General features: G+C 47.0%; 1 protein-coding gene across 1 annotated transcript; it reads right to left on the reverse strand.

The window, feature by feature from the left end:
- Window positions 1-114: 114 nt before the first annotated feature.
- On the reverse strand, window positions 115-12579 carry LOC106169059 (uncharacterized). The gene is made up of 5 exons (XM_013548351.2): window positions 12490-12579; window positions 11549-11625; window positions 9875-10033; window positions 7797-9575; window positions 115-7380 (listed from the first exon to the last, which is right to left on the reverse strand). The coding sequence occupies exons 2-5, from the start codon at window positions 11622-11624 to the stop codon at window positions 689-691; spliced, it is 8706 nt and encodes a 2901-aa protein (XP_013403805.2). The 5' UTR covers window position 11625; window positions 12490-12579; the 3' UTR covers window positions 115-688.
- Between the last annotated feature and the right edge of the window lie 2261 nt (window positions 12580-14840).

The following is a 14840-nucleotide window of genomic DNA, read 5'->3' on the forward strand; positions in this document are numbered from 1 at the left end:
TACGTAGAAAGAAGCTTTGTTTACAGTGTGGATATTTTTTGGCATGTACTTTGAGTAAAATGTCTGGAAATGCAATGGATAATTTTCACGTCAAAAGTCACGTAACACAAAATATAGCCAACGAACAGTTTTATTTTACCGTTTTTGTTTTTCTTTCCAGTTTAAACAGTACTTCTTGTATATTTGATTTGCAAAAACCTTCTTCACACCTTTTTATAATTAAATAAAAAACAACAAAGTATGCAAATTAGATTCTAAAGCTTTATTTTAATAGAACGTAACTCGCAAGTAAAATATGTTCATATGTAAAAACCGACAGAGATATTACAAAGCAGAAAAATTATTTTGATTTCAAATTTTACTTTTCTTTGACCATACAATAGGCGAGTATCATTCTACGTAAAAATAGGACATTATAAAATGACTTGAAATATATAAATAGTAATATGTTCTTTCTCTTGATTGGTTCACTGTCGGAAGTATTTCAAACTACTCTTTATCTTACAATTGTAAGTTGCTTAGCCCAAGTGATGCAAATAGAAACAATATTAGCATTATATCACAAAGTGTAAATTTTTTACACTATGATTGCATATTAAATATCAAAATCAAAATCTACAGTTCATCAGACAAATATATACTTTCACTTTCACTTTAATAGAAAATATGTAGGAGTCTGTTGAAGTGTTCAGCCACTTCTAGCCATTCTGCCGAATCCCAAGCTGTCCAAGAGAGACATGTACCCCTGTAGTCCGGAATAAGGGTTAGCGTTGACCGGTTGTCTGACCGGAAGTTGCTGGGCGGGGGGCCCGACAGGAACTTGGACATTCATGTTATTACCATTTCCGGCGGCGAAGGCTGCGGATGCAATAATACCATCATTGGTATATCCCAAGTTAAGCGGTAAGCCGTAGTCTGGGGCGAGGTAGGAATTGTAGTTCAGCACATACTGGATGTTACCGTTGTTATCGAGATAGCCGTATCTGAACTGCCCGGCGCCGTTTGGACTGGCATTGAAGCCCTGGAGCAGCCGGATCTGGCCTCCGTTGGGTCTGTAGCCGTACCGGATCCCTCCGCAGGGGGTAGACATCTCCAGGATCACGTTAGATGGGATATCCAGGTATTCTATGGTATCCGAGGAGGTGTAGTAGATATACTGCACCTGTCCACCATACATGTTCATCATGACTACTGGGAGCATGAAGGAGTTCGGCTGGCGGTAGATCAGCTGCATGGCCTCACCGCTGGCCAGAGGGACCGCGATCAGACCGGAAGAGGGCAGGGGCACGTAGCGCGTGGTTCCGGTGGCCGACCTGTAGGAGTAGACCACGGTGCCGTCGTTCTGGAACTGAGACGCCATGTTGTAGACTGCACCGTCGGATGTCCTGTACACGAAGGTGACGGTGTGGGGCTGTCCCGTGGGGTCGGGCACGGCGTACACACCCTCACAGGTCTGCGGACCACGTGTTGGTATGGTGCCGGGAGTGGGCATGCCGCCACCTGGGGTAGTTGGCATTGTTGGCATACCTGGCAGGGCAGCCACAACATAGATGATGGTTCCATCGGGCAGACGGATCCCGTACAGTGTTCGGCCGTCAGGGCTGGTGACCGGGAATGGAGTGCCGATGGTTGGCAGGCTGCTTGGGTAGCCGTTGTACCCTGGGATTCCAGGAATTCCTGGCAAGCCGGGGTACCCTGGGTATCCAGTGTTGGGAACACCCGGAAGAGCTGGGTAACCTGGAATCTGAATACCGCCTCCTGGCAGACTGTAGCCTCCTGGGTAACCCGGAATTCCAGGAATACCTGGGATACCTGGATAACCGCCATTTGTGCCAGGGAAAGCTGGGGTTCCTGGAATTCCTGGGAAGCCGGGCAATCCTGGTAAGAAGGAGAATCCTGGGATGCCTGAGGGCTGGTACGGGTTTCGTGGGTCGACTGCGGGCCCCTGGGGCTCCAGTGGGTAAATAACAGCACCTGGGCGTCCACTGCTGTCAGGAATGATTATACCTGTGCTCGGCTGCCTTGGACGTGGTTGAGGATTCGGACCAAGAGGATAAGGTACGGAACTAGGGAATCCAGGGATACCTGGATATCCGGGGAATCCAGGCAATCCGCCTTGTCCAGATGGAATACCAGGAATGCCAGGGAAGCCTGGGAATCCTGGAATTCCTGCCTGTTGGCCAGGGTAGATTGGTTGGGCGGATGGGAATCCTGGAATTCCGGGAAATCCTGGGAACCCTGGAATTCCTGCCTGTTGACCAGGGAATATTGGTTGGTTGGATGGGAAACCTGGAATTCCTGGGTATCCGGGGAAACCTGGAATTCCTGCCTGTTGTCCAGGGAATATTGGCTGGTTAGATGGGAATCCTGGGATTCCTGGGTATCCTGGGAATCCTGGGATTCCTGCCTGTTGTCCAGGGAATATTGGTTGGGCAGATGGGAATCCAGGAATTCCTGGGAATCCTGGGAAACCTGGAATTCCTGCCTGTTGTCCAGGGAATATTGGTTGGGCGGACGGGAATCCTGGAATTCCGGGGAAACCTGGGATGCCGGGAATTCCTGTCTGGGGTTGCTGTACGGGGAACAATGGTTGAAACACTCCTGGGAATCCTGGATATCCTGGAATTCCTGGGATGCCTGGCACACCGGGGAACCCTGGAATGACCACAAATCCTGGCAACCCTGGGAGCTGGCTGCCTGGAGTGCTGGGCTGAGTTGGAGTCGGAACAAAGATGATCCTGCCGTCCAATGTGCGGTACCCGTACTGCGGTCGCCCTGTGGTGGGATTGATGAACTGGGACAGAGGGTAAACGTTGCCGTCTGGGGCCTTGTACACGTAGGTGACTGTACCATCTGGGTTTGTGATAGGTGACACACCAAAGGGGACGTTAGGGTTTGGTCTCGGTGCCTGCGTTGGTCGCGTAGGTTCATCTGGGATATCAACGTACACGATGCGTCCATCTGGGGTGCGATAGCCATACTGTACCTGGCCAGTGATCGGGTTAACATAGCGGGTCAGTGTATATGTATTACCGTCAGGCGCCCTGTACATGTAAGTGACGGTCCCGTCTGGGTTCTGTCTCCTAGTGACACCTGCCGGGAGATTACTGTCAGGTTGGTCTGGTACGTACCTGGTCTGGCCGTCAGGGGTGGTGTAAAGGAACCTCACCTGCATGGTCATCGGATCAACGAAGCGGGTGGCAGGGTAGGTATTGCCAAACGGATCTCGATAGGTGTAGGTGATGGTGCCGTCCGGATTACGGGTGGCGGTCACTCCTCTTGGTAAGTTGCCATCCGGTTCTCGTTGTCCGTCAGGGACATACTTTGTTTGACCATCAGGTGTGGTGTAGTAGAACCTGTCCTTGCCAGTCACTGGATCCGTCACCTTGTTGACCATGTAAACATTGCCGTTGGGGTCTCTATAGATGTAGGTTGTTGGCACACCAGGGATCTCTATCGGTGAAACACCGTCTGGTAAATCATCTTCATCATCATCATCAGGGACGTACCTGGTTTGACCGTCAGGGGTGGTGTAGAAGAACCTGACTTTCCCAGTGTTTGGATCGACGAAACGGTTAACAACGTACGTGTTGCCGTTAGGGTCTCTGTATGTGTAAGTGACTGTGCCGTCGGGGTTTTCTCTCTTTGTGACGCCGTCGGGGAGATCCTCTGGAGTCTGGTCATCTGGCACGTATCTGATGCTTCCGTCGGGAGCAACATAACCGTATCGAACCAGACCAGTAAGGGGGTCGACGTAGCGTTTTAGGGTGTACTGATTGCCATTAGGATCTCTGTAGATGTAGCCAACAGTGCCGTCGGTGTTCTGGACAGGGAACACTCCAGTGGGGAGGTTCCCGCCTGTGCCAGGCTGGCTAGGCTGTCCTGGTATTCTGACGTACTGAATAGTGCCGTCAGGGGCACGGTATCCGTACTGGGGCTGTTTAGTGAAGGGATCAATGTACTGCAACAGGGGGTAGAGGTTACCGTCGGAATCCTTGAAGATGTAGGTCACGGAGCCGTCAGGGTTTCTTATCGTGGTCACTCCCTGTGGGAAGTTGTTTCCTGGTTGACCGGTTCCCGGATCCGTGGGGATGGGCACGAAGATGATGTTTCCATCGCTGTTACGATAACCGTATTCCGGCTGCCCGGTGGTTGGGTTGTTGAATTGGGTCAAAGTGTACGTGCTGCCATCTGGTGCCTTGTAGATGTAAGTCACGGTGCCGTCTGGGTTACGGAGGACCGTGACGCCTTCTGGGAAATTCATACCAGGTGTGGTTGGCAAGTCCACAAAGATTATGGTGCCATCTGGTGAGCGGTAGCCGTACTGCAGTCTTCCCGTGGCCGGGTTGGTAAACTGGGTCAGTGTGAAGGTGTTTCCGTTAGGGTCTGTGAACAGGTAAGTTATTGTGCCATCAGGGTTCATTAGTGTGGTCACACCTGGCGGGAAGGGGCCCATGGGTCCAGTGCCCTGGTCTACTGGCACGTACGTGACGGTACCGTCGGGATTGGGGTAACCAAACTGGATGCCGCCCAGAGGGTTAGGGTAAGGGGTGAGCGAGTACGTGTTTCCATCCGGTGAGGTGTAGACGTAGGTGACTGTGCCGTCGGGGTTGAGGACCACGGTGACGGTACCCTCATCCGGAAGATCGCGTGGTTCTCCTGGCATGACATTCTGCCCGGGTTGTAGAGGCATACCTGGGACAGGGACGAAGTAAGTGAGACCTTCAGGTGTGCGATAGCTAAACGTGATCAGCCCAGTGACCGGATTCACGGTACGGACAAGTACGTAGGTTCTGGTATCTGGAGCAAAGAAGATGTATGTGATGGTCCCATCCGGATTCATCACCACTGAGACACCATCTGGTAGTTCTGCATCCGGTTGACCTGGTAGACGCGGGATCTCGACGTACACAATTGTTCCGTTCTCTGGCATTCTGTATCCGTACTTCACGGTGCCCGTGAGAGGGTCAGTGAAAGGCGTCAGGTAGGTAAAAGTGTTGGTGGGGGTCCTGAATCCGAACACAATTGTTCCATCTGGGCTGATGAAGGGAATGACGCCATCAGGTAATCCGGCAGGTCGGGGACCACCTGGCAAAGAATCCGCTGGTACTGGATTCACTGTGCCTTCGGGGGTTGTGTAGCCGTAGGTGATACCACCGTCTGAGGTGGGGTAGGCAGATGACGGGTTCACTTCACCGGATGGGGCCCTGTAGAGTGTGGTCGTTTCGGATCCGGGAAGGGGAACGGTAAAGACACCAGTGGTTGGCATCTTGACGTACTGCACGGATCCGTCCGGTTTCTCAAACACGTACTGGATGGTATTGTCAGGCTGCCTGAAAGGCCTCAGCGGGTAGATGGTGCCCTCTGGTGACTTGTAGACAACTTGGGTGACTCCATCAGGCTGTGGGATGCCGGTGGTGCCACTCTGGGTCATGGGGATGTCCACATAGGTTTCGGGGCTGATCTCAATGGTGTAGGATACAAAACCTGGAGCCTCTGGGTTAGGCTGCGAGATGGCCACCATTGGCTTCAGTGGTCCTTCTGGCGTTTGATACACGAGAGTTGTTTCCCCACCGGGCGCCCCTGGGGTGGCCACGGTGTTGATGCCGTTGAATGGGATGGGGATGGTGACAGTGTCGCCATTTGGTGCTGAATAACCGTAGCGCACGCCGCCGTCAGATGAAGCGAAGGGCTGAAGGAAGATCATCTGTCCTCCAGGCTGGCGGTAGGTGTATAGTGAACTTCCGCCGGGGAAGGGCACCGTCATCACGTTGTTCTTGGGCATCTGTATGATGAGAGTGCTGCCGTCGGGTCTCCTGACTCCATAAGATACGGTGCCGTCGGGGTTGACGATTTCCTCAACTGGGGTCACCTCACCGTTGGGAGCACGATGGATGTACTGTATATTGCCATCGACTGTTGGCAGTGCCATTATACCGATGGTTGGCATGGGGACGTGCTGGAAGACTCCGTCGCCGTCGGTGTAACCATAGCGCACTGAGTTGGTCTGAGGTACGGGGGATCTATTCAGGTCATAGGTTTGGCCATCTAAAGCAACATACCTTAGCCGCACTGTGCCGTCTTGGACAACGGCGAAAATTCCACTGCCCATGAGAGGGAATGGGCTGTCGGAATCCGGGGCATTGGGCACGGTCTGCATGGTACCGCCAGCTGTGGGGTACCCGTAGGTCATGGAGCCATCTGGTTTTGGCACGGGCTGGAGGTCGTGAATGACCCCATCGGCCGAGCGGAAGGTGTAGTGCAGCCCGCCGCCTGGCTTCGTCATCACGATCATCTCATTCTCGGGCAGGCTCAGGAAGTTGACGGCGCCGTTCGGAAAGCGGTAACCATAGACTGTCATGCCGTTTTGGCTGGGGTAGGAGGAGACATCGTATAGGGTGCCCTCTGGTGAACGATACACGTACCTGAGTCCTCCGCTCGGGGTCTTCATGGCGATGAGCCCCGTTGTTGGTAGGTCCACCAATCTAGCAGTACCCTCTGGTGTCTGATAGCCGTAACGCACTCTGCCATCGGAGGTCGGGAAGGGGACGAGGTAGTACAGGGCACCTTGTGGGGTGCGGAAGGCGAACCTGACCCCTCCGCCGGGGATTGGGACAGCTAGGATGCCGTTCTGTGGTACAGGGAGATAGGTGATCGTTTCATCCGGGTTCTCGTAGCCAAAGCGCACTGTGCCGTCACTCATGGGGAATTCCTTAACGATATGGGCGACGCCATCAGGGGTGCGGTACCCGTACACCAGACCGCCGTTAATCTCCGGGAGGTTCAGCAACGTCGTGAAGGGCATGTTGATAAACTGTATTCCATCGTTGGGGATTTGGTAGCCGTATCTAATCAGGCCGTCCGCATTAGCACTGGCTGTCAGGTCGAAGAGGGTACCATCGGGGGTTCTGTAGCCAAGACGGTACCCGCCATCGGGACGGAGGACCGGGTCTCCGCTGAGAGTGGGGATGACAAGGACGCCCGCAGGAGGCAGGGAGACGTACTGGGTCGCTCCAGATAAGTCCTCGTAGCCGTAGCGATTGCCACCACCAGGGGCGGGGTACGTTGAGAGGAAGTTGATCTGTCCGTTGGGGTTGCGGAAAGCGTAGCGCACCTGCCCATTCTCATTGACGACGGCATAGATGAGCCCGTCACCAGAGCCGGTCGGGATGGTGACACCGCTTCCGAAGCCTGGGTATGCCAGGGTGAACCTACCGCCAGGGGTAAAGAAATACAGAGTTCCACCTGGTGACCGGAAGCCGTAGCGGAAGCGTCTTCCGCCTGGTGTTGGGTACAGGAAGTGGGTGTAGACGATACAGTCTGCAGGAGGGACGACGACGGCAGGCGGGTTGACCGGGGGACTGGTAGCCTGGGCCATAGCTGGAACAAAAAGCTTACACTTTAAATTTGTATAGCAATATTGCTATAATACCAATTATATCTATTAGATAATATAAGCCTTAAGAAAGCATTTAAAGTATTTTTGTCATTTCGCGTTGTGGTACACTGCTCATTCAATCTGTGTAAGTTGCACCAACGAGCAGTTATGGATGAATGATCGAAAGAGAAGAGGAACGAACAAATCAATGCATGGATTGATAAATACACAGATGGATAAATAAACAGATGGACATATGAATTAATGAAGAGAAATCAAACAAACAAACAAACAAACAAACAAACATAAAAAAAACAATTACGTTCCAAAAATCTACCAAAAAATCGCACTCAATAGTCTACCCGTGTCACACTCGTCTTTCATAATTTACTTTATTTAAATCTGTTTGAAAGCTTACCTGTCACCACCTGAGATAGCGTCTGGGTGTACCCACACTCCAGGGTCACTTGAAACGTCCTGGTCACTTGCTGGCCAGAACAGGCTTGCTGGAAGACGGAGCTGTCGGTTGTCTCTACCGTCTCAATGATGGCGGCGTCTCCACCCCCTCTGTTCACCACCTGTGGTTGGGTCTGGTCTAAGACCTCGGAGACGCTGGTGCACGTGAGGATGAACTGGTCCGGGTCCAGGGCCAGCGTTGGCTGTTGTTTCACTCTGATGCCAAGGATCTGCTCGCCGGTGCCGCTGTTCCCACACTGGTCCGTGGCCGTCCACATTCTTCTGATTGTACTGGTTCCGGCGGTGGGGTTCTCGGTAACTATCGTGTCGGCGTATTCCACAGTGAAGTCGTTCACGTTGTGGCAGGGGGAGTTGCCGGTGACCGTGGGTGTGTCGCCGAGTTCGCTAGGGGTGAAGGTATCACTGGGGCAGACGTCTATGTTACTGCGGTCAGCTGGTGGGGTAATGGACGGAGACGCCGTTAAAGCCACAGTGATGGCCTGGTCAACGCTGACCGCTAATCCACAACTCTGTGAAGTCGTCCAAGTTCTGACCACTGCCTGGTTACACGCGGTGCCCCCCACGGCGTCCGAGTACGTGGTATTAACGCGCTCATCACAGGCGTTTTCAGCCACCGCCACGCCGCCCGTGTTAGCAAGGTTGCTGATATCAGTCCCGCACGCCACCGTGACGTCACCGGGGACGTAGGTGAAGGCCAAGTTAGCCGGGCTGGCCCGGAAGGTTTGGGTTCGCTGTGCGAGGAGACCGCATTCGTCTGTGGCCTGGTAGGTACGGTAGATGGTGATGTCCTCCGGACAGTCCCCTGTGACCACCGCGTCGGTCTGTGTGACGTTGACTGGGACGCCGCAGTGACCCGTGGCGGTGACGTTGGACTCTGGGAAAGAGACATTGGCGTTGGTGTTGCACGCGATTGTGATGTCTCCTGGAAACGTGTCGAATGTGGGCGCAAACACCGACGTCACCTGGATATTCTGTGAGGCGGTGGTGGTGCGTCCGCAGTCATCGGTGGAGGAGAACGTCCTGGTCAGTGTGTATTTATTCTGGCACTGGACGTTGGACGTGGTTTCCGTGCTTGTTACGGTGACGCTGTTGCCACAGTAACCCGTGGCGGTGACGACTGGTACGGAAGGGACGTTATCACACTGCTCATTGAGAAGAATAGTTTGGTCAGTCAGTGTGCCAACGAGGGTTGGCGCGTTCTCATAACTAACATTGACAGAGGCGCTTACGTTGCTGGTCAGGCCGCAGCCGTCTATGGCCTCCCAGGTGCTCGTGATCACCTTGTTGTACTGACATGCTGGGTCAACTTCAGTGTTGCTGGCGATGAGTGTGACGTTGGCTGCGGAGCAGGTTCCCGTCGCTGACGGGGCGGTTAATGTTGCATCCGTCTCACAGGCTACAGTGACATCTGCCGGGACATTTGAAAGGACCGGCGGCGTCGACGCTATGTAACGTATGGACTGAGGGGTGGTCTGCTGGTTGTTGCATACGTCCGATGAAATATAAGTTCGAGTGTAGCTGACATCGCACTGTAGGCCAGTTGCACCAGGGTCGGAGGTCGTGATCTGCAGGTCGGCCACATCGGCACACACAGCGTTCAGGGTAACGTTCGGCAGGGGTGGGAAGGGTTCGCCACAGTCTAATGTAATATCCTCCAGAAGATCGGTAGTGTCGGCTGTAGCCTCGATCTGGGGGGCATTGGTACAATATGCGCACGGATCTGTCAAAGAGATAAAAACACCATTATTTGAGATAGCTCTCTTTTCTACGAAGCTGGGAAAGTACTGCAGAACACTTTAGAAACACATCCTCATAAAACACGGCAAACTGAGTAATTCATTTCCAAGATTTTCAAATTATTCAACTTCTTTTACTTTCCCCTTTCCTTAGATTCTTTTCTTTTTATTTATTCAAATATTTATTAATGTTTAAATATTTATTTATTTATTGGTTTTCTTCCTCATCCTCCGTCTTAAAAATCATTTAAACTAATTACACAGTGAGAGAGCGGACTGTTACCTTCACTACAAGGATGACATGCGGTAGGAGACGTGAGCACTTTTAAAGCTGTTCCACCATTTTCTTGACAACAACTTCTCACTGACGGCGCTAACCCGGCGAAGTCGGCGCCTGGGATAGTCACAGTACTTGTGCAGGCCAAGTCACTGTAGCATAAAACTGGAAAAGAAAAGAAATAATTGATTTAATAGCTAAAATAATTGTTTATTTATATTTGTAATGATAAACTCACCACAGTAAGGTCATGTTTTGGTATTCATGACAATGGGAGTTGGTTAAACATGAGAGAGAGAGAGAGAGAGAGAGAGAGAGATATGAATTATATAGTTTATGACTGCAGTGAGCTGGCATTGAAAATAAACGTCGTTCACATTGAAAGAAAAAAGTAGCATGTTACGTTTGTCTTCTATTTGCTTACATATAATATGGTGTGTCTAAAGACAGAATACCTGTGTATTTTCAATAGAAAACTGAACAACATTGAATTATCAGGAAGTAATTTCGTTGCTGTGTTTTTCATCATCTGTGAAACAAACGATAATAGGCACGGGAAAGATACTGATATTTCCTAGCGGGTGGGGGTGAGATAGATACATTATCCCAGACCATTAAAGTGCACTAATTCCTACAGGGCCCCACAGTGTGATTTAAATTTGTACAGTTTTAAGGGGGCCCTGATATCAGAAGGTAGATATTTCCCATGTGCCTTGACTTGGGGAACACCCTGTAGTCTTGGCGAGACTTTGGCTATGAGACTTAGGCTCTGTTCTCACAACTTTTAGATCGATCTATCACCGCGGGGAGTCTCACTAGATTACTGTCAGATAATCCCCCTTAAGTGTCCGTCCCCGCCTACTACAAGCTTTAAGGGGTAATTAACTTTCGTGTCCGCCCGGCTGACAGCTATTTAGCGTGAACCCCCAGGGAGTTAGGTCGATCCAATGTAGGTCGATCTAATCTATGAGAATGGGGTGTTAATTACGAATGATGTACCGAAAAGAAAAGTTGGTGCCCAAACTGATAACTTAACGATAGCCTTTGCATGAGGGGGTTAACAATACATGGAAATATTGACAGTAGTATAACACTTGAATACTGTTAGTATGTTTGTTTAAAAATACAAAAAAAAAAAAAAAAAGGATTTCGTTCAGGGCCGAGTTTAAAGTTAAAGCTCAAGGAGTGTCCTGTGTGTTCGAGTTTTTTATATGATAATCATTGTCTCAGATCCAAATAATATATATCTATTTGTTTGTTAGTACAAGTTTAAAATCGCCGTATTTATTCGAAACAAAAAAGTTAAATGTAGACCCTAAATTTAAGCCGAAAATTAGTCATTGTGAAAACAGTCAAATACAGCGTATTGCATAATTATACAGCTGTTATATGTATAAATCTCATTATAGCTCCTAGCAAACAATGTTCAGGATTAAAATATTAAATATGAAATTTACACAGTGTATTTTCAGTAGAGGAAGTCCTCTTTTCATACATCCTACATAAAACATACGATTTTGAATCATCTACGAATGTTCGTTTTCAGCCAGTTTTGCTCAATGAGAGAACTCGACATACCAGTACAGATGTAAAGCTTAAAACGCACACGACGCACCGACTACAGAAATCGCACAAATGTCAGAGATCACGTGAACTGTGATACATTATCATGTGACTTACTTTGGGCGGAGCTGTGATGGATGGACACGCCCAGGAACGCCAGGAGAACGCCAATAATCCGATGACTTGAACCCATGCTGAAATGAAGAGAAGGATAAGATATAGCGCCGGTAGCTTGAATTGTTCCTCAACATAGAAGACTGTGGGTTTTCCCTTTAATAATCCACTTTGTCCTATTCCCAGATTTAATGAATCGATATCATTTAATATTTTAATTCAGGTCCTACATGTACAAGTCTTCTTTGTCGCCATTTCCTGCGCACGTTAGAGAGTTAGATGCCGATGCATGAACAGTTTTTCGTATCTACAATTATAACATATGCTGTAAACGTTAAAATTGCCTCAATGGGTTTCAAAACGAAACATTGAAGATGAGAAATTCCTTTATGTTTGAATTGTATGTCTTTTAAGAAATAACTCGTAGATGTTTCATAATTAAAATCAGGTCTCTTTTCGGCCACATCACTCATATCCGAAAATCACTTGCAATTGCAGTGAAAGTAAGGAAGGAAAACTTTGCCATCTGTTTTCTTTAGTTAACGATTTAGACGCACAAACTGTACAAAGAAAATCATTATTGTCACGATGTCGCAGCAGAAACAGGTCGATAAAAAAAGAAATGCAATCTACGGTAGTTTTTGTATCTTAGATGTGCACCGTGTCGGTAGCATAAATCTAAATATCTATTATTGTTTTAAAATCACAGCTATTTTCCAATATATTTAGCGCATATTTAGCGCGTTATGAAACGAGCACTTTATCAGCTAGATTTACTCAACAAGTTTCCACGTGTTGACCTATCCATTCAATTCATACCTAAATTCCCTTAGAATTCCAACATCTGCACATTAGATATTTGAATATCTCATCCTTACCGAGTATATGCTTATTAGGTACTAAATAAACCCTGAATATAGCGACTTCTAAGTTGTCCGTCTTACCTTTTATTTTCCCTGCGTCCACAAGAGGACGACTGGACGATGTTACAGCAAGGCCGAGCTCCTCGCTTATAACGACAAGAGACGAGAGACCTCCCCCTTATTCCCTAATTACACAAAACATCTTATGTAATTCCATTTCCTGTGAAATATTCCTACAGCCACAGTTGATTTACGCCATGCCAAGAATTGACCAATGGAAAATCAGCAAATTTTTATGTCCGCGAGCAGTCACATGAGCTCCACCGACATTGACGAGATAGTTGTGATTTATGTAGAAGGCGGTGAAATATTTGCTGAATTATGAGATTTGTGAAAGTCATTCTTTGTAGGAACTTACGCACTCAATTTTAAAAACATTGTTGTTGGTTGTACTTCGAAATTTCAAACGCCGAATACTCTGTCTCTTTCCCTCTTTAAATTTTTTTTCAATAAAATGCAATAATTCAACTATAACTTAACCTTAGCTTTTGAAAGCCGGATTTTAATTTAGTGTGTGTATGGGGTGAGGGTTTTTTTGGGTACCTCGCCACAGGGCAGCCTGGGGAAGAAGAAAGAGATGATCTGGAGTTCATCACCTGGGTGTGGTATTGTAACTGCCACGCCCCGATCATGTCGACATTTGTAAGTTATACTATCAACTTTTTATTATAAATGACTTCCTAGCGGAAGCTAACTATATATCACAGTACGAGTATCTCAGGGTTCTGAAATATCAGCCCGTCTTTTGGCCTAAATATCTGATTTTAACAATTTTAACGCGTATTAGTTGTACAGATTCATTTTCTGTTCTGCTTTTCATTTGTTTTTCAAACTTCTCGTCAAAATTCCTTCCAGATCTAAACTATTTAAAACTTTTATCTACATTTTTTCACTAAACATTTATGAGTTAAAAATTTAGATGATTAATTACCAATGGAAAGTCAGCAATTTTTACTCTTTTTATTTCACGTTTTGCCGAATCATAAAATCATGATATTCTCCCTCTTCATAATTCCATATATTATGTCGTCATAAAGTCTTGTTTCCCCACTGTTCGGAAAATTTAAAGTGATTTTATTTTAATGAATTTATATCCATAGATGAATCATATATATCAACATGAGCAGAGATTACAAAAGTATTACAATTCATCAACTTAACAAAACAAACGTATATATTCACACATTTCAGTGTGTCTCACAGCTTGATACATGTAGATACAAACATACATACCCAGAATACATACATATAATTTTAGAGCCCGTAGTTATTCGTAGTTTTCTAAATTGAAAAAAAAATTGTGTGGGATACAAAAATTTTGTAACAGGCGAACATAGCAATATGTCGTCATAATTCATGAATTACTTGTGTTACACATTTGTAGATCTAGAAATGTTGTCATTCTGATAAATGAAATGGACAATTAGATGGGAAATGTATTTCATATTCAGTCTCTTTTCCACACAGAGAGAGCATCATATTTACATTTATATCTAGATTTCTAAAATCTTCCTTTTTCTAGTATCAAAGATGGTGTGTTGGTCTTTAACTGAAGTTATTGGTCCCCTTACCCGCACGAAAATGCAGTAGTATCGAAGTAGCAAAGAAGCATTAACGCAGTAGTGGTGTGGAGCATATTTGCAGTAGAAATGCAGCATAGCCTACTGCAATTCTACTTCAAAAGTTACATAGGGTCGTACAGAGGAGGAGCATTAATGCAGTAGATTTGCAGCATGATAGAAGCATGTTTCAAATATGCTAATTAGCTCCCCAGTCGAAGCAGATTTGAAGCATGTTTGCAGTAGAATTGCAGTAGTCTACTGCGCTGGAGTATCTACTTCGTTTGCGTGCGGGTAGGCTTACCCTTAATCATGTCTCATCTGAAACTGAATACTGTATTGCACAATTTTTACAAAGATAGTTCTTACAAATACACATTTTTCATAAATCTATAAATTAATTCTTTGCACAGACCATCGCAATGAAATTGTTAAACGCATTTAAAGCAGATATTCAGCTATAACATATAATATAGTAATTATAACTGTCAGTCATATTTTTGTGATTATAAGTTATTATTAACATAAAATTATGATGCATTAGCTAAACCTGTTAGCAGAGTCTTTCAATATATCATCATCATCAGATTATATCTTAAAGATTCTTTTGTCAGATTGTACATGATTTAAACAACTTCTACGATACATCATGTAAGTCCAAAGTATCTTAATTAAATAGCCCGTAGTTTAGTTTACTTCATTCCAACACATGAGTAATTATAATATATATATCATCGTTTCTATACGCAATCACGGACTTCTGAAATTAGGAAAGCTAATATTTCAGCGCAGTGTAACCTATCAAGAAAATGA

This window comes from Lingula anatina, chromosome 4 (genome assembly GCF_051362555.1).
Source record: "Lingula anatina isolate TDL-2025a chromosome 4, LinAna3.0, whole genome shotgun sequence".
Lineage (NCBI taxonomy): Eukaryota > Metazoa > Brachiopoda > Lingulata > Lingulida > Lingulidae > Lingula > Lingula anatina.

Bases quoted from the DNA above. Each gene is read 5' to 3' on its own strand.
- LOC106169059 (XM_013548351.2), bottom strand. From the start codon at position 11,624: ATGGGTTCAAGTCATCGGATTATTGGCGTTCTCCTGGCGTTCCTGGGC. The intron at 10,034-11,548 runs GTAAGTCACATG...TTTCTTTTCCAG, and splicing joins CCATCACAGCTCCGCCCAAA to TTTTATGCTACAGTGACTTG. The intron at 7,381-7,796 runs GTAAGCTTTCAA...TTTTTGTTCCAG, and splicing joins GCTATCTCAGGTGGTGACAG to CTATGGCCCAGGCTACCAGT.